The 27712-nt window shown below is 40.0% G+C and overlaps 1 protein-coding gene across 2 annotated transcripts in view; it reads left to right on the top strand.

Annotated features, from left to right (window-relative positions):
• VPS41 (VPS41 subunit of HOPS complex) overlaps positions 1 to 27712 on the top strand; it is a 189459-nt gene that overhangs the window by 2678 nt on the left and 159069 nt on the right. For both annotated transcript variants that reach the window (XM_033193706.1, XM_033193708.1), the window contains exon 2: positions 8388 to 8426. In XM_033193706.1, the coding sequence (XP_033049597.1) occupies positions 8388 to 8426 (39 nt within the window). The remainder of the gene's footprint in view (positions 1 to 8387; positions 8427 to 27712) is intronic.

Raw genomic sequence — 27712 nt, 5'->3', positions numbered from 1 at the left:
GCGAGGCAGTAGTCCCAGCTACTTGGGAGGCTGAGGTGGGAGGATTGTTTGAGTCAAGGAGGTCGAGGTAGCAGTGAGCCATGATCGTGTCACTGCACTCCAGCCTGGGCAACAGAGCAAGACCCAAGACCCTGTTTCAAAAACAAACAAAAAAAACAAAACATCCCCCCCAGCAGTCTATTGTAAATGGCCGAAAGAAACAAACATTCACAGATTGTTAAGTTCTTTTTTTTTTTTAAAGAAGGCTAGTAAGTAGTTGTACCTAATCTTATCTTTTATAGATTAAACATAGTTAAGCTTTTCTCTGTTTTTTTTTTTTTTTTTTTTGCATTTCACAGTAGGAAGCCATTGAAATCTGATGGCGGCAGTAGGGCTTTATTATATCATTTTTTTAAAAGCTAAAAGTGTATAAAAATGGAGAAAATTGGGCTGGGCTGGGTGTGGTGCGGTGGCTCATGCCTGTAATCCCAGCACTTTGGGAAGCCAAGGTGGGTGGATCACCTGAGGTCAGGAGTTCGAGACCAGACTGGCCAACATGGTGAAACTCTGTCGCTACTAAAAATACAAAAAAATTAGCCAGGCATGGTGGTGGGCGCCTGTAATCCCAGCTACTCGGCAGGCTGAGGCAGGAGAATCACTTGAACCTGGGAGGCGGAGGGCCGAGATTGCAGTGAGCCGAGATGGTGCCTTTGCACTTCATTCAGCCTGGGTGACAAGAGGGAGACTCCATCTCAAAAAGAAAAAAAAAAAAAAAAATGGAGAAAATAAACTGTTCTATTGAACTTTTTAGAAAACTTGACATAATTTTTTTTCTTGGTATCATGTATCATGAATGCCAGTAATCTCCAGAATTAGCAACACAAAACTAAACGTCTCCACATTATCTTTCCTGAGTATTGTTGTTTCTTTGATGATTGCTCCCCTCCCCCTTCATTTTCAGAAGAACCAAAATAGTGACATCTGCACTGAGTTATTGTGATATAAAACAGCTCAGAGGATCTAAAACAGGAACACTTTTTAGATATGAATGAAAATTTTTTTTATAAGTCTTTGGGAAATCCTTGCTTTTGCCTAATATGGTAAAGGTAGTTGTCAAAAGTAACTACATATATATTTTATAGTTTACAGAAAAACGAATACCCTGCATTCTGCCTGGAAATCTTCTAACCAGCAGTTTTACTTAGCTCCAAAACGATTTATAGTTGACCTTCATAATCACAGATGCCCAACAGTGTTTGTCCATATCTTTCTTATGAATAACATTCTGCTTGAAGTCTGGTTGTTTGTGTATTTGTCTTATCTCTCCTAGAGATTGCTGAGTCCTCAAGAATAAGAACAAGAACTTACTCATGTCTGTATCTTCCACAGGGCTAGTGCTTTCTAGGTACTAAGTGTTTACGGAAGTGTTTAAATGAATTTATTAAGGGGAAAATAGCATTTCAAATTGTCAAATTGTAAATTAGTAGGATTTGCATGAAATTATTTTATGTTACTTGAATCTTTTGTAAGTTATTAATTCAGTGTAATGTGGATTACATCTCTCCTATAATGTGGATTACATTCTATACTTTCTTTACTCTTGCCTGCTCCCCAGGTACCCTTTGATCTTTCCTACTCAACCAGCCTGGACCCTGGTCCATTAAAGTATTTCCACGATTAGACCATCTATTTCTTAACCAAGTAGGAGAGTTTCTACTTTGAATTCTCTTTCTGCATTTTAGAAATTAGGGGAATTCCGTCCTTATTATAGATTACTTATGGATTATTAGATGTCACATTTGTCATGTATATCCCCGTGTGATTATGTTACAGTAAAAATCAAATCAATACAAATTTGCGTGCCTCAATTTTCTTGCCTGTAAACTGGGAATTTTACTCTCTAAAACTTTTGTGAGTATGAAGTGTGTCAAAACTTTTGTGAGTATAAAGTATGCAAAAGTGGCTAGGTTGAAATGGTCGTATAAATATGACAGAGGTTAATCATCAAAACCTGGACTTGGCTTACGTATGCCCAATTCTTTTTCTTACGGTTTGGCTAAGATAGATATTTTAAAGGCAGCGTTACTACTAACTAAAGGAAAAACAAAACCCAAACAAGAAGTTTTAAAAGTATAGACAGATTTTTAGAGGGCACACTCTCCCATCATGTAACTAAATGTAGTCACAAATTAGTTTTGCTGTACTTGTGGATTGCTTTGTTAGTTTTTCCACTTATTTTCACCTGAGTTGGTCGGCTAGCGGCCATTTCACTAGTTGATTATTAGTAGCCTCCCCCACACCCACATTAACACCTTGGAGAGAGGGCACTCATCAGATCAGGGGCTTCTGTGTCTCATGCTACTTCCCATTCATGGCTGTGCAGTCCCCTGTTGCCTGCTTCTTCTTGATGCCTGGGCGTCCTTATGGTTTTTTTGTTGTTGTTGTTGTTAAAAACTGCTTGTGATTCCAGGCTCTTATTTTAAACCTACTGAATCAGAATCTGTGAAGATGGAGTGTATTAGTGGGTATTAGCTAACTCCCCAAACTGAGTTTTGATGATTCTGATGCAAAGCCAGATTTGGGACTGGGTCATCGGGTCGCCACGTTTGTCCTTTTTTCCACGCTGGGGCAGACATCAGGGTTTTTCTTCATTTGCAGAATCACATGAGTGCAGTAGCTAAGCCCAGTGGGTCGAATGGGCTTGGTAACCTGAGTCCTCATCTTTCCTGCTCAACCAGTGTAGTCCCTGAGTATCTAAAACTGGCCACAACTCCTTTGAGGTTTTTGAAATTGAAGCTCTGTGACAACAGAGATATCACATACATACCACACAAAATATTTCCTCCTTCCTGTGCCTGTATCAGACAGTGCCTATATCAGAACTTCCTTTCTTATTATGCTCAGCTAGGGCACACAGTTTGTTGGAAAGAGAGAGAAGGTGGCAGTACCTCAGGGAGTGTTCACATGTACCTCCAGGCATAGATAGAGATAGATGATTTCTTGGAGCCTCGTCTCTGCTTGTTTTTTTTCCTGCTACACAAAGCCAGGTGAGCCCTCCTGCAAAGTTTGGAGTGGCCTTCCTCAGGCCCCAGCCTACCATTTCTCCCCCAAATTCTGTTTTTCTTTCCCAACAGTACGTGAGCACTTACAATTCTGAGGACTTCACAACCCAGGCAAGTCCTGGATCCTCTCTCTCCTGGGCTGACAGTCTTCCTTTTCAGTACTTCTGACCTCTGAGGCCAGCTGGGCCAAGCCTTCTCCCAGGCCAATGTCGTAGGGTTCTGTGCTGATGGGAGGATTAGGGTTGGGGGTTGGTTAAAAGACTGTATTAGAGAAGTCTTCTAGGAGCTTAAGGAATTATTGGAATTGCTGCATCCTTGTTTGATGCTACTTTCCTGCAGTTCCCTTTCTGTAACTGTCCTACAGTTCATAAGCTAATAATTCAGATGTGAATCTGGAGAAAATATGCTGGATATTGCTCATAAGGGAAAGGCAATATATGGAGGAGGAAGAATATTGTTCTAGATTGGCAGCTTATCTCATCATCATCAGCAGCAACATGTTTTTCCAGAAGGATACTGGGAGACCAAGAGGGCAAAGCCTTTGGGTTTATCCGCAGCGTATATATAACGAGAACTAGTAGGACAAGGCATTTAATATTAGGTGCTAACTGAGGGGCATGGGAAGAAACGTAAAAACCAACCTCTGATGTTGAAGAGAGAGTGAAGGTCCTCAGGCTGAGTGCCTGGCAACCCCTCCCTGGGGTATCCCCGAGAGGTCCACTGAGCCTGTAGAGCATTCCATCAGGATGAGTGCGGGATAGGGCCAGGGGCCTTCTAAATGGAGGGAATGACATGAGGAAAGTGCAGAGCAGGCAACACAAACTCAGGCAGGCAGGTGGTGGTGCACATGAGCAGGAGTGCCTTGGTGTTGGAAATTGGGAGTGGTGGGGGTGGTGGAGTACATTCTGTCCTGGGTGTACGTTATATGGAACTGTGGATCCTATGTAGACATACAGTCAGAAGTACAGGTTTTTATATGGAAGCTTTTTTAAAAACACCACCCAGGCCAAACAAAACACCTGCAGGCTGTATCCAGACCCCAGGCCACTGATTTGCCACTTGTGGCATAGAGATAGAAGCAATATCTCGGCGAGGGGTCCTCCAGGGTGGCTGGAGGGTCTCAGGTTTGTGGAGAGAGTGGGGAGTGAGGCTAAGGGTCTGTTGGGGGCGAGACTGGGAAGGACTTTGACTGCTTTGCTGGGGAATCTGACAGCTATTCTTCAGGCTGGGGCACTACTGAGGGTTGTTTGAGGAGGGCAGTGGCCATTTGGTTTGTGCTTTGGGAAGATAATCTTGATGGCAGGTGATGAGTATATTAGGCCATATGTCAAGGCACAGAAATCATTAGGTAAAGCTGTTTGGGTAGGTGATTGGGCTTAAGGGATTGGTTGGCATAAGCCAGGTAAAGTGAAATGTTTCTGAGTTTAGCTGTCAATCTGTTACCCAGAATTGGTCCAGCTAGACATTTGTATCACTGGGTGTCTTCCAGCCTATCACTTTTACTTTGATCAGAACAGCACTTTTTTTTTTTTTTAATTGTAGTAAAATATTCATAGCATAAAATTACCATTTTAACCGTTAAACAAGTTGAAAACATTTTTTTGTAGAGACAGGATCTTTCTATATTGCCCACGCTGATCTCCGATTCCCTGGCCTGAAGCAGTCCTCTTGCCTCAGCCTCCCCACGTGCTGGGATTACAGGTGTGAGCCACCCCCACCTTAATCATTTTTAAATGTATGATTCAGTGACATTAAATATACTCACATTGTTGTGCAACCATCACCACTGCTGGAGTTTTGATGTTTGTCCACCTAAAATCTCATGTCCCCCATATTAGAGGTGGGCAGTGTTTGAGTCATGGGGGCAGAGCTCTCATAATGGCTTGGTCCCCTCATTGAGACAGTGAGTTCTCTCTATTAGTTCCCATGAGAGCTGGTTGTTAAAAAGAGCCTGGCACCTCCCCATTGCCCTCTTTTGCTTCCTGTCTTGCCATGTGATCTCTGCATATGCCAGCTACCCTTCAACCTACTGCCATGAGTAGAAGCAGCCTGAGGCCCTCATCAGAAGCAGATGCCGGTGCCGTGCTTCTGGTACAGACTGCAGAGTCATGAGCCAAATAACACTCTTTTCTTTATAAATACACCAGCCTTCATTAGGTATTCCTTTAGAGCAACGCAAATATACTAAGACAACCACTCTGCCTCTCTAGCACTTTTAGTCCTCACAAACTGAAATTCTGTACCCATTTAACAATAACTCCCCGCCACATCCTCCCTCTGCCTTTGGTAACCTCTATTTTATTTCTGTGTTCTATAAGTGGAATCGTGTCATCTTTGTCATTTTGTGTTTGGCTTATTTCACTTTGAACACAGCATAATTTTATAACTTATATCTTCAGGATTTGAAGTTAGATTCTTTAAATGAGAGTATGAAGCTTAAAAAAAGTTTGAAAACCACTGACTCATTCTCAAATTGTTACCTTTCTCAAAGTTCAGCCTTCTTGGATTTCTTACTGAGGACATTTACTTTATGTCTTCTTGTTTGCCTTTCTGTCTCTAGAACGTTAATTAGAGGGCTTGATGAATGAACGAAGCTAAGAAATAACAGACCAGCCTAATTCTTGACATCACTCATGCATTGCTTTGGTAGGATTGTGGAAACAAGTTTTTTTTAAGGTCACCTATCTGTGTGAGATGATCGTAGTGGTTCTGAGGGCAAGTCTCAGTTTCCTAGAGTAAATGTTCTCCATCAATTCCATAGCCAAAGAAGCTACTCTCAGGGCCCAGTTTTCCCTGAAGATTCAGATCTCAGATCTTCATGCCTCAAGGTGTCAAATTCTGGGACTGCATGCTTTCTGGTATGGAGAAAGAGTGTAATTTGATTTTGAGTTTTTGGATTGAAATTGCTGGTTGGAGACTTATGCTTTTTCTTTTTTAATTTATATAAATTTAAGGGTTACAGGTGCAATTTTGTTATATATATTGCATAGTGGTGAACTCTGGGATTTTAGTGTCACTATCACCTGAATAATATATATTGTATCCATGAAATAATTTTCTTATCATCTACCCTTCCCAGTCTCCATGGTCTGCCATTCCCTACTTTTTGTCCACGTGTACACATTATTTAGCTTCTACTTATAAGTAAGAACATGCGTATTTGACTGTTTCTGAGTTGTTTCACTTAAGATTTTTTGTTGTTGTATTGTTTTAATTGAGACAGGGTCTCACTCTGTTGCTCAGGCTGGAACGCAGTAATGTGATCACAGCTCACTGCAGCCTTGACCTGCTGGGCTCAAGTGATTCTTCCGGGTTCAAGTGGTCCTCCCAAGTAGCTGGGACTACAGGTGTATGCCACCACACCTAGCTAATATTCTTTTTATTTTTTCTGGAGATGAGGTTTCACCATGTTGGCCAGTCTGGTCTCGAACTCCTTACCTCAGGTGATCCACCCGCCTCGGCCTCCCAAAATGCTGGGATTACAGGCGTGAGCCCCTGTGCCTAGCCCAAATGTTTTTGTTTTAATGAAGAACATAAATGGGGTATTCACCCATTTACCTCATGTGCCTACTTGAGTGGATTCTATATGAGGAAAAAAAAATTCCTCAGGTTTAATGTAATTTTTCTGAAAAGAGTACTCAAGTGTCTTTTTAGAATTGTACATACAGGAGATAGGAATCTAAGTGTGGTTTATTGGCATAGTTATCAAAGCCTTGTATTGCTGATGCTAATAACATAATATTCAGCAACTCACAGAGATGGAAAGGATGTTAGAAGTCATTAAACTTAACCTCTAAGCCTCACTCTTCCGACCCCAGTGGTGTTAGGAAAGTTTATAATGTTGCGGGTGGTGAATGGAACATAATGAGTAGTTTATAATAGATGTTCAGCAAAGAAGTCAGAATACTGACTGTTAATGTTAAAGCAGACTATGTCCACAAGAGAAGGATCAGTAGAGTAAGGGGACTGAAACCAGGAACTGTGATGGTGAGTGCAGAGGAGAAACATTTTAGAAGGTGGAACATGATACATGTCATTAACTCTCTGGACAGCTATCATGTAGTGGAATAATTGGTTTTTTAATGTAGTGCTAAGAACAAAAATGTTACTGTGGATTATTGTAGCTTCAAATGAATAAGAACTTTATGAGACTTGGATTGACATTAAGCTAAACAGGCTGCATTGAGATATAGAGGAGATTCTAATATTCATTGTGGTTAATGATACAAGTATAATAAAATTCTTAATTAAAAGTAACATATCCCCATTTTACGCATGGCCTTTGAGGGCAAGGACTGTGTTGTCCTCCAGGCTGTACTTTGGAGGGTGCCTGCTACCTGTCAGGCTCTTGCTGATTTTTGATGAATGAAATTAAAATTACTTTAAACACTGAATTTACGTTTATCCTGCTATCCAACTTGTATTGAGTAATATATGCGTCTGATCTTCCTTAAAATGTTCATTTTTTTCTTGAAAATATATTAGTTATATCCAAAATGTCCTTGCCCCATTTTTTCTTGTTCTTTGTTTATCTCATGGATTGTTGTAAAGTGCTTACATTCAGTGTCAGCATATTAGTTGTAACCTTTTATTGCTATTGATATCTATAAGTACGTTAAGTAAATCTTCATTTTGCTGACCTCTTTGAGGATGCATGGCATCAGCAGATTCTCTCTTTCACTGGACAGGTGAGAGATTAGCAGGATCAAGTCAATTTTTCCCTTTTTGCTTTGTTTCCTTCAGAGCAGCAAGATTCATTGTCTAGCAAGAGGGAAACTGTGTTAAATGGCAGAATTTGTCTTAGTGGTAATGGTTTAAAGAGTGCATGTAAATTATACAGCTAGTTTACACAGGGTCTGATAGGTACCACTGCAGGAGGTTCTTTTTAAAAAGCTGTTTTAGCAAGACAATCATTTTAACTCAACCAGATTAATAGCATGATAATTAATAACACAAGAGTTTTTCAGTATAAAAATTGGCTTGTAGATAACATGAGATGGCAGTTTCCTCTTGCCTTCTGAGATTAGTGAGGCTGCTTTGCCAGATGGGTTTCCATTATTAACAAGGGAGAGAGTCTTCCAGGGCCTCAGATGACAAGTTCCTGGGGTCATTTGTTTACCTGTTAACTCTTTGAGGGAGAGCAGCAGGATCTGCCTGCCAGGGTGTGGAGAAGTTACAGGAGACAGGTGAAAGTCAGAGCATGTGGTCCTCTAAAATATAGTTTTAGATTCTCTTCCAAAAAGGGCAGATGGGTGGTGGTAGGAACACAAGGATTCTTTCCCCTTGCAAATGATTGTTATTCTTTTATCATCTCTTCTGACCATTTTCTTTTTCTGTGCTTTGTAGGAAACTGGGTCCCTTGAAGAATCTACAGATGAGTCTGAGGTAAGGTGGTGACTCAGGAGCCCTCGGATTTGTAGCTCACCATGTTGTTCTCTTGAGTTGCGCTGCTTTGCTAAATGCAACATTTGCAGGGGCCGAGGGTGTAAAGCAGGGCCGTAGGTAACTGAGCCTTGGGGAAGAGCTTTTAATATGCCAGTTATTTTAAAAAAGATTAAATGGATTAGCTTAAAAAACAAGAAAAGGAACAAAAAGTTTTCATCTGGAACAATATTTTAACTTGAAACATGTTGGCAGTGGGAAAATTGATACAAAGTTTTAGAAATTTATCTCAACACTTTAACATCCCCCTTGCCTGCTTTTTAAAAATAGCCACTGTAGTTTTTCTTTGTTCTTTTAATGAATGTGATATGTTTATTGGTATAATATTTGAATCATTGAAATTGGAGTTTGCTTCTTAAAAGGGAACTACCTTAAAAGTTGTTAGGGTGTTGTGATAAAAATAGTTTCTTAAGGAGAGTAATATATAAGGAACGACTTTTTAAAAAAATTATTTTCAAGTCTGCATAAGAAATGTTTAAGTTTTTTTTTGTTTTTGTTTTTTTTTTGAGACAGAGTTTTACTCTTGTTGCCTAGGCTAGAATGCAATGGTGCAGTCTCAGCTCATTACAACCTCCGTCTCCTGGGTTCAAGTGATTCTTTGGCCTCAGCATCCCAAGTAGCTGGGATTACAGCTGCCTGCCACCATGCCCAGATAGTTTTTGTGTTTTTAGTAGAGACAGGATTTCACCATGTTGGCCAGGCTGGTCTCCAACTCTTGACCTCAGGTGATCCGCCTGCCTCAGCGTCCCAAAGCGCTGGGATTATAGACATGAGCCACCGTGCCTGGCCCAAGCATAATGTAATTGGCTTATCAGTTTTCTAGATGGACTCAGAAGAAGTACATTTTTCCTTTTAATATTTTGTTTCACTCAGAGAAATGAAAATGTACCTGTGATAACCTGCTGGAAATACACACTGACATGACTCTAGCCATGATAATCTATTACATTTGGGTTGATATTGCATAAGCTTTGTGATTTTTGTTGCTTTTCCAAGGAAAAGTTGGGTTTGTGCATGTTTCTGTAGAGAACAGCTTATATATCAGGGATGACCAATCTTTTGGCTTCCCTGGGTTACATTGGAAGAAGAAGAATTGTCTTGGGCCAGACATAAAATATACTAACAATAGTTGATGAACTAAAAAAAATTGCAACAAAAAATCAAACAATGTTTTAAGAAACTTTATGAATTTGTGTTGGGCCTCATTTAAAGCCATCCTAGGCCACCTGTGGCCTGTGGGCCATGGGCTATATATTACGTCATTGCGTAGTCATGGTTTCTAACATTTTCATTGATAAGGACTTCCATTACTGTGGGGCTCCTGGTAAGGCATTTCTGAGTTTGCTTATAGATAGGGTATATTTGTTAATTTCTCATAGAGTATTGAAAAGCATTTTAGGTTACCTTATTTTAGAAATCTCTGGTTAACTAAGATTCTAGTGTTCCTAGAATCATTGGTACGGAATCATACAGTGTTGGAACTCTGTCCAGGAATTTCATTTTACAGGTGAGGAGGGTGTTGGCAGCCACCTAAATCTAAATCTTTCCACACATGCTCCAAATACTAAACAGCTCAACAAGGAGAGCAAATAAAAGCACACACAATCTAGGCCTTCCAGTGTAATTAGCAAACGGGGAGTAACACAAACTTCAGTGCAAGTAGGGAAAGAAACATCCAAAGCCAGCAGAATCGGCTCTGGAGTTGACGCTGGAGCTGACAGTCAGATGGAGACTGGGTAGAAATGAAGAGAGTACAGCTGAGACCCAGCCGAGGCAGAATGCACATAAAAATCATCCTTAGTGAGAAGGGGGCCCCATTCTTCGTGGGGAAATATGAGAACAGATGTGAGACTTGGTAGATTTGGAGAATTTAAAGAAAGGAGCTTGAAAGTATGTGGGGCTTTAGGTGACAGAGTTGGATGGTGTTGCTTTTGGGAGAGATGGGGGAGGCATCCCTTAGAGGCTTGGCAGTGAAAGAGAAGGACAAGGCAGAGGAAATTAAGGGTGCCCAGAGACAAAGAACATCATCAGATCAGGAGACCTACTACTCACCACAAAAGGATGCCACTTAGAAAAGAAAATGCAGAAACCTGGTAAACCACACAGATGCCTCACCCCTTCTTCCCTAGTAGCATCTAGTACTGCTATCCAGGAAAATCCAAGTCATTTAAAAATGAATTGAAATGACAGGTAACATCCGTAAAAAGCTGCTATAGGAAGAAAATAGAATCAGAAGTTTCAGTAGCAGAAAACAATAACATAACACTCCATCATGAGTAGAATATCTATAAACAAGCATTTGCAGATACAGTAAACTACCTTAACATATTTTTTGTTTTGTTTTGTTTTGTTTTATTTGTTTTGTTTTCTTTTTTGAGACAAAGTCTCACTTTGTCACCCAGGCTGGGGTGCAGTGGCATGATCTCAGCTCACTGCAACCTCGACCTCCCAGGTTCAAGCAATTCTCATGCTTCAGGCTCCTGAGTAGCTGTGATTACAGGTGTGTACCAACATGCCTGGCTCACTTTTGTATCTTTAGTAGAGACAGGGTTTTGCCATGTTGGCCAAGCTGGTGTCAAACTCCTGGCCTCAAGTGATCTGCCTGCCTTGGCCTCCCAAAGTGTTGGGATTACAGGCGTGAGCCACTGTGCCTGCCCACAGTAAAGTACCTTAAATCAGATATTTAAAAACTGTATTAGAAATGGACAAAGAAACTAGGAAGTTAGGGAATGAGAGTTGGCCAAACTGAGGAGAGAAATGGAAGGAAAAGGTAGTTATTTTAAGGTTGAAGAAAGTGAGACCCAAATGTGGCCTGATTGTCTAATGTCCTACAGCTGATGAGTGGGAGAAAGGGATTCCAACTCTGGGCTCTTTCCATTGTCTTACTGTCTAGCCTCCAGTGCTTGCTGCTTTGGATAGTGCTAAAGGACTGGAGGTGAACACTCGTTTGTCACTTGGCCATACCTTGTGCTTTTTGTGTGACCTGGGCATAGCACTTACCTCCTGTATTCTTCAGTTTCCTTGTGTGAAAAATGGGGCTTGTTGCTTGCCTTGTATGGTTGCTGTGAAGATTACATATGATTAATATTCATAAAGCATCTTGTATAGAGCCTAGCACATGGGAAGCACTTGCTAAATATTAATGACCTTCAGTTTATATTTTAGATATTGTCATGGTGGCTCATTTTCCAACTTGGTGCTTCAACCTGAGGGCTTAGAGAGATTCCTCCCCTACTTCCACCCACCGCCACTAGCTCTATGAAAGCAGTTACTCTCCTAGATACTACTGATTCTACTGAGTTTATGGACCAGCAAAGTAGTCAGAATGTTGACAGGCCAGGTTTAGGCCTTGTAAGTGTAGTAAACCTGTTTGCAGTTGAGCCTTTGAAGACTTTGGAGTTTTTTTACTCAGTTTGAATCACTTTCCAGTTCCAGGAGCGATATTTTGAGACACCACTCAGCCTGCCAGAGAATCCTCCTTCATCCATTCCTCTTTGTTCTCTATTATCTCTTTTCATTATGTTTTGTAACTGTTAAACTTTTTTTGAAGGACAGGCATTTTCCTTATATAGTTCTACCTTTTCCTTATTCAAGTGCTAGGATAATTTCCATTTCCATAAAGAATAATGTGTAGTGTTTTCAACCATGTAACAGTTTATATATCATTTTATGAAATGTTGCATTTCATGTAAACTATGCTTTTATAGTGTATCAGGAAGACTTTTAAGTTTATCTGAAGGTCTTATTTTGATATATGTTTGGGAAAAGAATATTGTCTACCTAAAACTGGCCATATGTTTTTCTTTACTCTTGAAAACTGCAACCAAATGAAATGAAATTGTTGAGTTAGTATTATTAATGTAAAGGAAAGTGGTGTATATGCCAATATATAATACTTTAAAAATTTTAATATATTTTACAGTTAAAGTAGAAATGCAAAATCATATTACAACCAAGATAGTTAAGTATGTCATTTAATAGGCTACATAGTTAAGGGTCCTGCATTTATGGTAATAATTGGTTGTTGCAAAATTCTGTAGACTAACTAAACTGGTCCTTCCAGCTAGGATTTTTTGAAAAATATGCAGTGTACTGTTTATTTCACCTTGATATTATGAGCCAGATTATTTCTTAGATGCTGTTTTATTTTGAAGAGCATAACAAAGAAGTACATTATCTTCAAAAGGATTTCACTCCTATTGTGAAGCACTAAGATCTTTTCAATACTTACGAATGATTGCTCTTGTGTAAATGGTAGCATAGTGAGGTGGGAGCACAGAGGAGTGGGTGAGTGGTCAGGAATGGCTTCCGTTGGAGTCTTCAAGAGTGAATATGCCTGGAACCTTGGGAGGTGAGTCTGGGCAGCAAAGCTGGGTGTCTTTGGGAAGGAGGGAATGTATGTGCAGAGACTGAGTCGTGGAAGAGTACGTATGTATGCATGTTCAGTCCACCATGAGGCACTCAATGTGGCTGTAGTGTAGGAGGAGGGTGGGGGCAATGAGGCTGGCGAAGGAAATCGGTGCGGTTGTGAAGCCCCTAATGTATCAAACCAGGAAGTGTGGACTTGATTCTGCGGCCATCAGGGAGCCACCCCAAAGCTTGATTGTTGAGGGTAGGGAGGGGTTGTTGAGGGTATTGTTGGTGACAGATGAACTGGAAGGAGAGACAATAGCAGGAAGACCATTCGTGAGGTTCTCGTGGAAGTCCCCATAAGAGATAGGAGGAATGTAGGGGCCTGGGCAAGGCAGTAGCAGAAGACAAAGAGGAACTGACTCCAAGAAGTTGCTTCTTGAGTCCAGTCAATAGGAAATATAGGGTAGTGTGGAAGAGATGAGCCAGATGGGGAGTCAGGAAGATTCCAGTGTCTACTTCAGCCTTGTTCTAGGAAAGTGAGTCCAGTATAAACAGTGAGAGAAAAAAGATGTTCTAATCCTGAATTCTGAACCTAAAGATTGATTTCTTTTTGTTTAGATTATTTTTTTGTTCAAAGTGGTACGTTGCAATCCATTGGTGACCTCTTTTATGTGGTTTTGTTCAGGCTGAAACAAATAATATGCTTTTGTATTAAATATATTTTCAAACAAAAGCACATAATCAAATTAATTTCTGGGATTTTATTTTATTTTTTAAGTCCTACAAGTTACTGCTTGTTAGAGGCAGGCCTGAGCCCTCTTTGGAGCAAAGGTGTAATGGAACAAGTATTGTGTGAGACGTCTACTCTGATGATGATGATGATTACAAAAATGAACAGTTATTTAGTATGGAAAACAGTGCTGGGCCCTTTGGTATGCTCTTTAGGTATCTTAATCTGCCCTGTGACTTGGCCATGATGATCGCTTCTGGTTTACAGTTAAAGACACATACTTCAAGTTTTCGGAAACTTGCAAGGCTACCCAGTTGGTAAATGGATTTGGATCCCGTAGTTTGACTCCAGGGCTCTAGCCGCTAGTTATACTGCCTTTAACTTCCTTGTGCCTCTCTGATTTTAGGCTAAATTCTTCTATGTACCTTTATAGAATTTGACAGGATTAAAAAAAAATCTTTGGAATTTTCCCTATGTATAAAAATGAAATTTTTGGGTAATATTACAGATTTTGATTTGTTCAACTTGTAGGAAAATATACCAATTTCAGAATTGCTCTCTATTCTAGAGAATAGAAAATAGTTAATTTATATATCATATTGTTTAATAAAGTTCCTGTTTTACCACAAAATATATGCTGTTATTTACAAAACAATTATAAAAAATATTTATAAAATAATGTTAACTATAAGTGAGACCTCCTTAAAAGTACTCATTTCTATATTTAGAAATTTAGCTATAAGAGCATTCATTTGCTTTGTATAATACAAAAATTTGGAAAAGGCTAAATATCCAGAAATAAGAAATTGATTAATAAAGGTTTATTCATATAATCCATATAATGGATTGTTATTCTGCCACTAACTTGATTAATGGCATTAATATTTAAGTAAAGAAAATATTCATATGTCCTTTTTCATGCTATCTTTGTAATTTAAAAAGCTTTTTATAAAAATGCCATTAAGAACAGGAGTTGACAGGTGTTTTCTGTAAAGTTCTAGGTAGTAAATATTTAAAAGCTTTGCAGACAGAGGCAATATGGCACATATTATGTAGGTATGTAACTGTAAAAGTGTAAACATGCTTCGTTTACGGGCTGTACAAAAATGATGCTTGACTGGAATTGATCTGCAGGCTGTAGTTTGCTGATTCCCGATTTAGGATGTATACTGGTTTCTCTCCATCCCACAAAATCCATATATAAGCAAAGGAAAAAAGCATACAAGACCATATTATCAGTGGGACATGTGCTTTTTATTTTATTTACTATCATTATCTGCCTTCATTTTCTAAATTTTCTACAATAAATATGCATCACTTATATACTTAGCAAAATAACCTTTTTTTTTTTTTAGCAAAACATATTCATCTTTATACATATTATAGGTGTCTTCTGTATTGATGTTTGGGTTGCAGAGCTATGGAACCCAGAATGAAATGATATGTCTTTCCTTCCCCATCTCAAACTCTCTAACAAGAGAGTTAGGAGAAAGATTTGGTTTATTTCTTAGCCAATTTTATTGTATTCAAGATTTTCTGTTAATATAAAGCCAAACTTGTTTGTTCTACTACACTTTTTTTCCTTGAGATATTAAGTTAAAAAAAATTTTTGGAATAACTGTATATTCACAATGTAGTTAAGAAATAACACAGAGGTGGGAGGTCAAGGTGGGAGGATCACTTGAGGCCAGGAGTTTGAGACCAGCTGGGGCAGCACAGTGAGACCCTGTCTCTACAAAAAATTTAAAAATTAACTTACCTGTAGTCCTGGTTACTTGGGAGGCTGACATGGGAGGATCACTTGAGCTCAGGAGGTTGAGGCTGCATTGAACCATGATTATGCCACTGCACTCCAGACTGGACAGCAGAGCAAGACCCTATCTCTAAAAGAAAAAAAAAAAGAGGAAAAACACAAAGATATTCTGAATACCCTTCACCCACTTTCCAAAGTGTAACATCTTACATAACTCTAGTACAATATCCCACCAGGAAGTTGATACTGATACAAGGCACAGACCTTATTTGGATTTCACCCGTATTACATGCACTCATTTGTGTGTGCATGAGTTTGTGTGTACTTAGTTCTATGCAGTTTTATCATGGGAAGATTCATGTAGCCACCACTCCACTGCTGTGAAAATACAGGACAGTTTCATCATAACGTTCCCTGTGCTATCTTTTTGTGGTCACAGCCACTCCTTGCCGCGTGTCCAACTCCTGGCAACTAGTAATCTGTTCTCCATCTGTAGAATTTTGTCATGTTATACATACTATATGCATAGAACCATATAGAGTGTAACCTTTGGAAATTGGCTTTTTTTGGTGCTCTGCTAGTCTTTTAACTAGTTGTATGTAGACCACTCACATTTTTTTTTTTTTTTTTTTTTTTTTTTGAGACGGAGTCTCGCTCTGCCGCCCAGGCTGGAGTGCAGTGGCCGGATCTCGGCTCACTGCAAGCTCCGCCCCCCGGGTTCACGCCATTCTCCTGCCTCAGCCTCCCGAGTAGCTGGGACTACAGGCGCCCGCCACCTCGCCCGGCTAGTTTTTTGTATTTTTAGTAGAGACGGGGTTTCACCATGTTAGCCAGGATGGTCTCGATCTCCTGACCTCGTGATCCGCCCGTCTCGGCCTCCCAAAGTGCTGGGATTACAGGCTTGAGCCACCGCGCCCGGCCGACCACTCACATTTAAAGTAATGATATGTTAAGGCTTAAGTCTGCCATTTTTTGGTTTTCTGTCAGTATCCTCCATTTTTCATTTCTCTTGTTTCTCTTTCCTTTCTTTCCTGTGCATTACTTAAGCATGTTTTAGGATTCCATCTTAATTTATAATATTTTTTAGTTACTTTGTATAATTTTCCTAGTGGTTACTCTAGTTATTAAAATTTATGTGTACATAACTTGTCACAGTCTACTGGTGTCCACAGCATTTTGCCACTTCCAGTGAAGTGTAGAAACCTTACTTCCATTTAGTCCCTTTACCCTCCTTGCTTTTTAAGTGCAACTGTTTAAATATTTACTTTACGTACTTTGAGCGCCACATCAGTTGGTATTGTATTTTTTGGCTCCAACTATCAAATGTCATTTAAGAAACTCATGAAAAGAATAATCCATTATATTTACCCCTATTTTCACTCATCTCTGTGTTCTCTTCTCCTTTTCGAGGTTCTAAGCCCTTTTTTCTGTTATCTTCTATCTCCTATCTTCTCCTCCTTTCTGTATAGAAAACTCCCATTAGCTACTCTTCAAGGATAGGCTTGCATGTGACAAATTCTTAGTTATTTGAAATTTTTTAATATGAGAGTACCCTTTATCTTCCCTTCAGTTTTGAGGTGGTTTTTGTTTTTGTTTTGTTTTTTTGTTTTTTTAACCAGATACAGCATTTGTGGTTGGCAATTCTTTTCTTTGAGGACATAAGATATATTGTGCCACTTCCCTCTGGCTTCTGTCATTTCAAGTGAGAAATCCATTTTCATTTGAATTGGTGCTTCCTATAAGTAATGTGCTGTTTCCCTAGCTGTTTTCAAGATTTTTTTTTTAACTTGAGTGTTTACAAATTTAATTATAAGGTCTTTGGGCATGAGTTTCTTTTATTTTTCTTATTTGGGGTTTGCTCAGCTTCTGAGATCTGTAGGTTTATGCCCTTCACCAAATTGTGAAAATTTTCAACCATTTTTTCTCCAAATACTTTTTCAGTCCCACTCACTGTCCCTGTGGAACTGTAGTAATATGAATGTTGGCCCTTTTGTTATTTTTTTCACAGGCCCCTGAGAAATTCATTTTTTTAAAAAAAATTATACTTTAAGTTCTGGGTTACATGTGCAGAACATGCAGTTTTGCTACATAGGTATACAAGAGCCATGGTGGTTTGCTGCACCCATCAACCTGTCACCTACATTAGGTATTTCTCCTAATGTTATCCCTCCCCTAGTCCCCCACTCCCCACAGGCCCCAGTGTGTGATGTTCCCCTCCCTGTGTCCATGTTTCTCATTGTTCAGCTCCTGCTTATGAGTGAGAACATGCAGTGTTTGGTTTTCTGATCTTGTGACAGCTTGCTGGGAATGATGGTTTCCTGCTTCATCCATGTCCCTGCAGAGGACATGAACTCATCCTTTTTTAAGACTGCATAGTATTCCATGGTGTATATGTGCCACATTTTCTTTTTTTTTTTTTTTTTTTTTTTTGAGGCGGAGTCTCGCTCTGTCGCCCGGACTGGAGTGCAGTGGCCAGATCTCAGCTCACTGCAAGCTCCGCCTCCTGGGTTTCCGCCATTCTCCTGCCTCAGCCTCCCAAGTAGCTGGGACTACAGGCGCCCGCCACCTCGCCGGCTAGTTTTTGTATTTTTAGTAGAGACGGGGTTTCACCGTATTAGCCAGGATGGTCTCGATCTCCTGACCTCGTGATCCGCCCGTCTCGGCCTCCCAAAGTGCTGGGATTACAGGCTTGAGCCACCGCGCCCGGCCGCCACATTTTCTTAATCCAGTCTATCATTGATGGACATTTGGGTTGGTTCCAAGTTTTTGCTATTGTGAATAGTGCTGCAATAAACATATGTGTGCTTGTGTCTTTATAGTAGAATTATTTATAATCCTTTGGGTATATGCCCAGTAATGGGATTGCTGGGTCAAATGGTATTTCTAGTTCTAGATTCTTGAGGAATTGCCACACTGTCTTCCACAATGGTTGAACTAATTTACTCTCCCACCAACAGTGTAAAAGTGTTCCTATTTCTCCATATCCTCTCCAGCATCTGTTGTTTCTTAACTTTTTAATGATTGCCCTCCTAACTGGCTTGAGCTGATATCTCATTGTGATTTTGATTTGCATTTCTCTAATGACCAGTGATGATGAGCATTTCTTCGTATGTCTGTTGGCTGCATAAATGTCTTCTTTTGAGAAGTGTCTGTTCATATCCTTTGCCCATTTTTTTGATGAGGTTGTTTGCTTTTTTTCTTGTAAATTTAAGTTATTTATAGATTCTGGATATTAGCCCTTTGTCAGATGGATAGATCACAAAAATTTCCTCCCGTTCTCTAGGTTGCCTATTCACTCTGATGATAGTTTCTTTTGCTGTGCAGAAGCTCTTTAGTTTAATTAGATACCATTTGTCAAGTTTGGCTTTTGCTGCCATTGCTTTTGATGTTTTAGACATAAAATCTTTGCCTATGCCTGTGTCCTGAATGGTATTGCCCAGGTTTTCTTCTAGGATCTTTATGGTCCTAGGTCTTATGTTTAAGTCTTTGATCCATCTTGAGTTAATTTTGTATAAGGTGTAAGGAAGCAGTCCAAGTTTCAGTTTTCTGCATATGGCTAGCCAGTTTTCCCAACACTAGAATATTTTCCCCATTGCTTGTTTGCATCAGGTTTGTCAAATATCAGATGGTGGTAGATGTGTGGTATTATTTCTGAGGCTTCCATTCTGTTCCATTGGTCTATATATCTGTTTTGGTACCAGTACCATGCTGTTTCGGCTACTGTAGGCTCGTAGTAAAGTTTGAAGTCAGGCAGCGTAATGCCTCCAGCTTTGTTCTTCTTGCCCAGGATTGTCTTGGCTATGCAGGCTCTTTTTTGATTCCATATGAAGTTTAAATTAGTTTTTTCCAATTCTGCGAAGAAAGTCAGTGGTAGCTTGATGGGGATAGCATTGAATCTATAAATTACTTTGGGCAGTAAGGCCATTTTCACGATATTGATTCTTCCCATCCATGAGCATGGAATGTTTTTCCATTTCTTTGTGTCCTCTCTTATTTCCTTAAGCAGTTGTTTGTGGTTCTCCTTGAAGAGGTCCTTCACATCCCTTGTAAGTTGTATTTCTAGGTATTTTACTCTTAGTAGCAATTGTGAATGGGAGTTCACTCATGATTTAGCTCTCTGTTTGTCTGTTCTTGGTGTATAGTTATGCTTGTGATTTTTGCACATTGATTTTGTATCGTGAGACTTTCCTGAAGTTGCTTATCAGCTTAAGGAGATTTTGGGCTGAGATGATGGGGTTTTGTAAATATACAATCATGTCATCTGCAAACAGAGACAATTTGGCTTCCTCTCTTCCTATTTGAATACCCTTTATTTCCTTCTCTTGCCTGATTGCCCTAGCCAGAACTTTCAATACTATTTTGAATAGGAGTGGTGAGAAAGGGCATCCTTGTCTTGTACCGGTTTTCAAAGGGAATGCTACCAGTTTTTGCCCATTCAGTATGATATTGGCTGTGGGTTTGTCATAAATAGCTCTTATTATGTTGAGATACGTTCCATTGATACCTAACTTATTGAGAGTTTTTAGCATGAAAGGCTGTTGAATTTTGTAGAAAGCCTTTTCTGCATCTATTGAGATAATCATGTGTTTTTTGTCGTTGGTTCTGTTTATATGATGGATTACGTTTATTGATTTGCATATGTTGAACCAGCCTTGCATCCCAGCGATGAAGCCAGCTTTATCTTGGTGGATAAGCTTTTTGATGTACTACTAGATTCAGTTGGCCAGTATTTTATTGAGGGTTTTTGCATCGGTTCATCAGGGATATTCGTCTAAAATTCTCTTTTTTTGTTGTGTCTATGCCAGGCTTTGGTATCAGGATGATGTTGGCCTCATAAAATGAGTTAGGGAGAATTTCCTGTTTTTCTGTTGATAGGAATAGTTTCAGAAGGAATGGTACCAGCTCCTCTTTGTACCTCTGATAGAATTCGGCTGTGAATCTGTCTTGTCCTGGACTTTTTTTTTGGTTGATAGGCTATTATTGCCTCAATTTCAGAACCTATTATTGGTCTATTCAGAGATTCAACTTCTTCCTTGTTTAGTCTTGGGAGCGTGTATGTGTCCAGGTATTTATCCATTTCTTCTAGATTTTCTAGTTTATTTGCATAGAGGTGTTTATAGTATTCTCTGATGGTAGTTTGTATTTCTGTGGGATTGGTGGTGATATCTCCTTTATCATTTTTTATTGTGTCTATTTGATTCTTCTCTCTTTTCTTCTTTATTAGTCTTGCTAGTGGTCTGTATATTTTGTTGATCTTTTCAAAAAACCAGCTCCTGGATTCATTGATTTTTTTTTTTGAAGGGGTTTTTTGTGTCTCTATCTCCTTCAGTTCTGCTCTGATCTTAGTTATTTCTTGTCTTCTGCCAGCTGTTGAATTTTTTTGCTCCTGTTTCGCTAGTTCTTTTAATTGTGATGTTAGGGTGTTGATTTTAGATCTCTCCTGCTTTCTCTTGTGGGCATTTAGTGCTATAGATTTCCCTCTACACATTGCTTTAAATGTGTCCCAGAGATTCTGGTACATTATGTCTTTGTTCTCATTGGTTTCAAATAAACTTATTTATTTCTAACTTCATTTCATTGTTTACCCAGTAGTCATTCAGGAGCAGGTTGTTCAGTTTCCATGTAGTTGTGCGGTTTTGAGTGAGATTCTTAATCCCGAGTTCTAATTTGATTGCACTGTGGTCTGAGAGACAGTTTGTTGCGATATCTGTTCTTTTACATTTGCTGAGGAGTGTTTTATTTCCAATTATGTGGTCAATTTTAGAATAAGTGCAATGTGGTGCTGAGAAGAATGTATATTCTGTTGATTTGGGGTGGAGAATTCTGTAGATGTCTATTAGGTCTACTTGCTCCAGAGCTGAGTTCAAGTCCTGGATGTCCTTGTTAATTTTCTATCTTGTTGGTCTGTCTGATATTAACATTGGGGTGTTAAAGTCTCCCATTATTACTGTGTGGGAATCTAAGTCTCTTTGTAGGTCTCTTAGAACTTGCTTTATGAATCTGGGTGCTCCTGTATTGGGTGCATGTATATTTAGGATAGTTAACTCTTCTTGTTGAATTGATCCCTTTACCATTATGTAATACCCTTCTTTGATCTTTGTTGGTTTAAAGTCTGTTTTATCACAGACCAGGATTGCAACCCCTGCTTTTTTTGGTGCTTTTCATTTGCTTGCTAGATCTTCCTCCATCCCTTTATTTTGAGCCTATATGTGTCTTTGCACATGAGATGGGTCTCCTGAATACAGCACACCAATGGGTCTTGGCTATCCAGTTTGCCAGTCTGTGTCTTTTAATTGGGACATTTAGCCCATTTACATTTGAGGTTAATATTGTTATGTGTGAATTTGATCCTGTCATTATGATACTAGCTGGTTATTTCACCCATTAATTGATGCAGTTTCTTCATAGCGTCAATGGTATTTACAATTTGGCATGTTTTTGCAGTGGCTGGTACTGGTTGTTCCTATCCATGTTTACTGCTTCCTTCAGGAGCTCTTGTAACATAGGCCTGGCGGTGACAAAAATCTCTCAGCATTTCCTTGTCTGTAAAGGATTTTATTTCTCCTTCACTTATGAAGCTTAGTTTGGCTGGATATGAAATTCTGGGTTGAAAATTCTTTTCTTAAAGAATGTTGAATATTGGCCCCCACTCTCTTCTGGCTTGTAGAGTTTCTGCTGAGAGATCTGCTGTCAGTCTGATGGGCTTCCTTTTTTGGGTGACCTGACCTTTCTCTCTGTTTGCCCATAACATTTTTTCCTTCATTTCATACTTGGTGAATCGGTTAATTATGTGTCTTGGGGTTGCTCTTCTCGAGGAGTATCTTTGTGGTGTTCTCTGTATTTCCTGAATGTGAATGTTGGCCTATCTTGCTAGGTTGGGGAAATTCTCCTGGATAATATCCTGAAGAGTGTTTTCTAACTTGGTTCCATTCTCCCTGTGACTTTCAGGTACACCAATCAAATGTAGATTTGTTCTTTTCACATAGTCCCATATTTCTTGGAGGCTTTGTTTTTTTTTTTTTCACTCTTTTTTCTCTAATCTTGTCTTCTCAGTTTATTTCATTAATTTGATCTTCAGTCACTGATATCCTTTCTTCCACTTGATTGAATCGGCTATTGAAGCTTGTGTATGCTTCACGAAGTTCTCGTACTGTGGTTTTCAGCTCCATCAGGTCATTTAAGCTCTTCTCTACACTGGTTATTCTAGTTAGCCATTTGTCTAACCTTTATTGAAGGTTTTTAGCTTACCTGCGATGGGTTAGAACATGCTCCTTTAGTTTGGAGAAGTTTGTTATTACTGACCTTCTGAAGCCTACTTCTGTCAACTTGTCAAACTCATTCTCTGTCCAGTTTTGTTCACTTGCTGGCAAGGAGTTGTGTTCCTTTGGAGGAAAAGAGACGTTCTGGTTTTTGGAATTTTCTGCCTTCCTGCTCTGGTTTCTCCCCATCTTTGTGGTTTTATCTACCTTTGGTCTTTGATGCTGGTGACCTACACATGGGGTTTTGGTGTGGACGTCCTTTTTGTTGATGTTGTTGCTGTTCCTTTCTGTTTGTTAGTTTTCCTTCTAACCAACAGGCTAGTTAACAGAAAGGGTTAACTCAGCTGCAGGTCTGTTGGAGTTTGCTGGAGGTCTACTCCAGACTCTGTTTGCCTAGGTATCACCAGCGGAGGCTGCAGAACAGCAAATATTTCTTCCTGATCCTTCCTCTGGAAGCTTTGTCCCAGAGAGGCACCTGCCTGTATGAGGCGTCTGTTGGCCCCTACTGGGAGGTGTCTCCCAGTCAGGCTACCCAGGAGGCAGTCTGTCCGTTATTGGAGCTCGAATGCCATGCTGGGAGAACCATTGCTCCCTTAGAGCTGTCAGGCAGTGACATTTAAGTCTGGAGAAGCTGTCTGCTGCCTTTTGTTCAGACATACCCTGCCCCCAGAGGTGGAATCTAGAAAGGCAGTAGGCCTTACTGAACTGCAGTGGGTTCTGCCCAGTTCAAGCTTCCCTGCTGCTTCAGGAGATCGAGACCATCCTGGCTAATACGGTGAAACCCCGTCTCTACTAAAAAAATACAAAAAATTAGCCGGGCGAGGTGGCGGGCGCCTGTAGTCCCAGCTACTCGGGAGGCTGAGGCAGGAGAATGGCGTGAACCCGGGAGGCGGAGCTTGCAGTGAGCTGAGATCCGGCCACTGCACTCCAGCCTGGGCGACAGAGCAAGACTCCGTCTCAAAAAAAAAACAAAAACAAAAGAACCGCCTACTCAAGCCTCAGTAATGGCAGACGCCCCTCCCCCCACCAAGCTCCCGCATCCCAGGTTAATCTCAGACTTCTGCGTTAGCAGCGAGAAAAGCTCCATGGGCGTGGTACCCGCTGAGCCAGGCACAGGAGGGGATCTCCTTGTCTGCTGGTTGCGAAGACCATGGGAAAAGCGCAGTTATTTGGGCAGGATTATGCCGTTCCTCCAGGTACAGTCACTCACAACTTCCATTGGCTAGGAAAGGGAAATCCCCCGACCCCTTTTGCTTCCCGGGTAAGGTGACGCCCCACCCTTCTTCTGCTAACCCCCCACGGGCTGCACCCACTGTCCAACCAGTCCCAATGAGATGAACCAGGTGTCTCAGTTGGAAGTGCAGAAATCACACATCTTCTTCGTTGATCTCGCTGGGAGCTGTAGACTGGAGCTGTTCCTGTTTGGCCATCTTGGAAGTGTTGACTCTTCATTTTTAAAAGCTGGTTTTCTCTCTCTCATTCGGAGGGTATGCATTCTCTTGATTTATCCTCCGATTCAGTGGTTCTGTCCTGAGTCATCTCCACACTGCTATTGAGCCCATCCAGCGAGTTATGTCTTTTGGTTATTGTATTTTCTAGTTCTAAAATTTTCCTTTTTTTAAAAAAAAAATTCTATTTCTTTGCTGAGATGTCCTATTGTTTCATTCGCTTCAAGAGAATTTATAACTACAACAATTTTCTAATGGCTACTTTGATATTTCCAACACTGGATTTGTCTCATGATAAACATTTTAATGCAAGATAATATTTAAATCGTGAAGAATCAATTGCTTCAATATTTCCTATATGCCTCATGTTGTGCTGAGTGCTTTATGTGGATTATCTCATTTAATATGGACCACAGTCCTATCAGGTAGTATATCTGGTGGGAGAGGCTGGTTATGCTGAAGTAACAGACAGTTTCTAAATTGTAGTATCTTAACACAACATTTATTTCTAAGTAGAATTAGTAGTGCAGGGAGAGGAAATTGAGCCATAAATAATACAGAAATGTGATCATTTTCTGTAGTTTTTTTTCTATTTATGGAACATAAACAATGTGCTATGGAATACATTGGTGATAGAACTGGAGACTAAAGCAGGTCTGCTTCATGGAGATAAGTTTTTTTTTTTTTTTTAAATCCTGCGTCTTGGCTGATCACGAGGTCAGGAGATCGAGACCACCCTGGCTAATATGGTGAAACCCCATCTGTACTAAAAATGTAAAAAATTAGTCGGGCGTGGTGGCATGCGCCTGTAATCCCAGCTACTCGGGAGACTGAGGCAGGGGAATTGCCTGAACCTGGGAGGTGGAGGCTGCAGTGAGCCGAGATTGCGCCACTGCACTCCAGCCTGCGCGACAGAGTGAGACTCCTTCTCAAAAAACAAAACAAAACAAAACAAAACAGAAACAAAAACAAAATCCTGTGTCTCTGAATAGGTTCTTGGTGTATTATATATTTATAAGTGTATCCCACCTTTCTCAGAAGAGTTTAGAGTATTGTACAGAGAACTTTGCGATATAAACCTCAAGTTATTAGCCTAACATTTCAAGATTACAGTTGAACAGCAGAGAGAAAAATAAGAAGGGAAAAAACAGGCTAAAGAGGAGTGTCAAGGAAAGAGAAGAGCACTAAATAGCAAGTGAAATGTTTTGAGGTCTGTTTCGTACCAGATGAGGGTTCCAGAGACCTTTGATTTGTGAACGCAACTGAATAGCTAAACTAGGCTTATTCTGCCTATAGTTTGTTCCATTGAAGCAAAGATTGTGTGTGCATTTTATTACTCAGAGCCAAGGCCAAGGCAGGTAATTACAGAACAGTTAATTGGTGTAGGCCAGGTGCAGTGGCTTACACTTGTAATCACAGCACATTGGGAACCTGAGGTGGGAGCATTGCTTGAGGTCAGGAGTTCAAGACCAGCCTGGGTAACAGTGATCTTTCCTCTCTACAAAAAAAGCAAATTAAAAAAATATATATAGGCCAGGCGCGGTGGCTCAAGCCTGTAATCCCAGCACTTTGGGAGGCTGAGACGGGCGGATCATGAGGTCAGGAGATCGAGACTATCCTGGCTAACATGGTGAAACCCCGTCTCTACTAAAAAAAAAATACAAAAAACTAGCCGGGTGAGGTGGCGGGCGCTTGTAGTCCCAGCTACTCGGGAGGCTGAGGCAGGAGAATGGCGGGAACCCGGGAGGCGGAGCTTGCAGTGAGCTGAGATCCGGCCACTGCACTCCAGCCTGGGCGACAGAGCGAGACTCCGTCTCAAAAAAAAAAAAAAAAAAAAAAAAAAAAATATATATATATATATATATAGTGTCACCTCTGTCTTTACGATTTTTGTTATTATTATATAAGCATTGCCTTATTTATTAAACATTATAAAGATATAACATTATTAAATAAGCATTTAATAACATATTAAATAAGCATTGCCCCTAAACAGATGTGTATTTAGTTCTGGTTTAATTCTTCCACATACCAGTTAGGAGTTCTTAAATATGTTAGATATATAAATTTTAATAAACCCAAGTGGACTGACAAATACTTGAAATTATTAAAATAAACCTGTATGCTATTTAGTTGAATGAGAAATTAATTTTAAAATAAAATGCAGTTTCTAGGTGTATCAGCCACAAAGAGAGTTCTTTTTCAGTTTTGTTAAAATGGAAACCAGTCATTGTGAGAAATCAGGAGATCGCTTTTTAAATCAGGAAATGTATCACACAAAAGTCATTTATTTATCTCACCTGGTGGGTAGAACATTTATGAATCATTTATTGAAAATTAAATTGATTCTTTACGTGTATTACTTTTAATAAACAGATTTATGGCAACTAGTGACAAAAATGGTCATGCATCCTGTTATGAGATTGATTGCTGAGATAAGTGGAGCATAGGATTATAGTGTCCACATAGCTTCCACATAGCACTTGGCTTACAAACTTTTTCTTTCATTTAATGAGCTATTAATATTAACAGGTTCTGCTGATTATTGCATCATTCAGGCATGGATAAACATTCCCTTTGAAGCATATATTATACAAATTATATGTTTGAAAACTTAGTAGATACTTTCTGGGGGCAAGATTTTTGAATCTTTATTACTGCCCTTTCTTAGAGATTGAAGAGATGAAAACAAGTCCCCTGGTGTGATATATATTTGAGCAGAATTTATAATTTCACTACCTAGAAGAAAATTTAGGCAGTCCAAGATTGACTGGTTGATCATTTTATTCATTCAACAAATATTTATTGATGACTTTTATATCTTGGATGCTAGGATACACAAGTATTTCATGAGGAAAGGAGACAGTAAACAAAAAAACTTAAATATGTAATAAACCAAGTGAAATAACACTAGGTAAGGGGACTACGGAGTGGTCTGAGGAGTTGCTGTTTTATGCTGGGCGGTTAGGGAAGGCCTGTCTGTTCAGGTGACATTTGAGTAAATATCTGAGGAAAAAGTCTCATAGGTAAAAGGAAGAGCAGATGCTGTGCCCAGAGGTAGGGGTCATGCTTTGTGTCTTCTAGAATGTGCATGTGGCTGGAGCAGAGTGGTGGGAAATGGTGTCCAAGAAGTAATGGGCAGCTAAGAATGTTGACCCTACAGGTCAATTTCTTGTCTTTGTTGTTTTATTTTTTGTTTGTTTTTGAGAAGGAGTCTCACTCTGTCATCCAGGCTGGAGTGCAGTGTCCGATCTTAGCTCACTGCAACCTCCGCCTCCTGGGTTCAAGCGATTCTCCTGCCTCAGCCTCCCGAGTAGCTAGGACTACAGGTGTATGTGACCATGTCCACCTAATTTTTGTAGTAGTAGAGATGGAGTTTCACCATGTTGGCCAGGCTGGTCTCGAACTCCTGACCTCAAGTAATCCGTCTGCTTCGGCCTCCCAAAGTGCTGGGATTACAGGAATGAGCCACTGCGCCTGGCCCTTGTCTTTGTTTTTTACTGTAAGCTGGAAAACACTGGAGAGTCTTTGTTTTAGTAGGATCACTCTGGATGCTGTTTTAAAAAATGTCTAAGGAGGATAATAAGTAGGAATAGGGGAGACCAGTGGGGAGGCTTTGTTAAAACTCTGGGCTAGAGGCGATGAAGGCTGTAGTTGCTTTTTGTTGTTAAAGTATAGCCAGTAGA

This window comes from Trachypithecus francoisi, unplaced genomic scaffold (genome assembly GCF_009764315.1).
Source record: "Trachypithecus francoisi isolate TF-2019V2 unplaced genomic scaffold, Tfra_2.0 Lachesis_group4, whole genome shotgun sequence".
NCBI classification, from domain to species: Eukaryota; Metazoa; Chordata; class Mammalia; order Primates; family Cercopithecidae; genus Trachypithecus; species Trachypithecus francoisi.
This window is presented reverse-complemented; position numbering and strand designations above follow the sequence as displayed.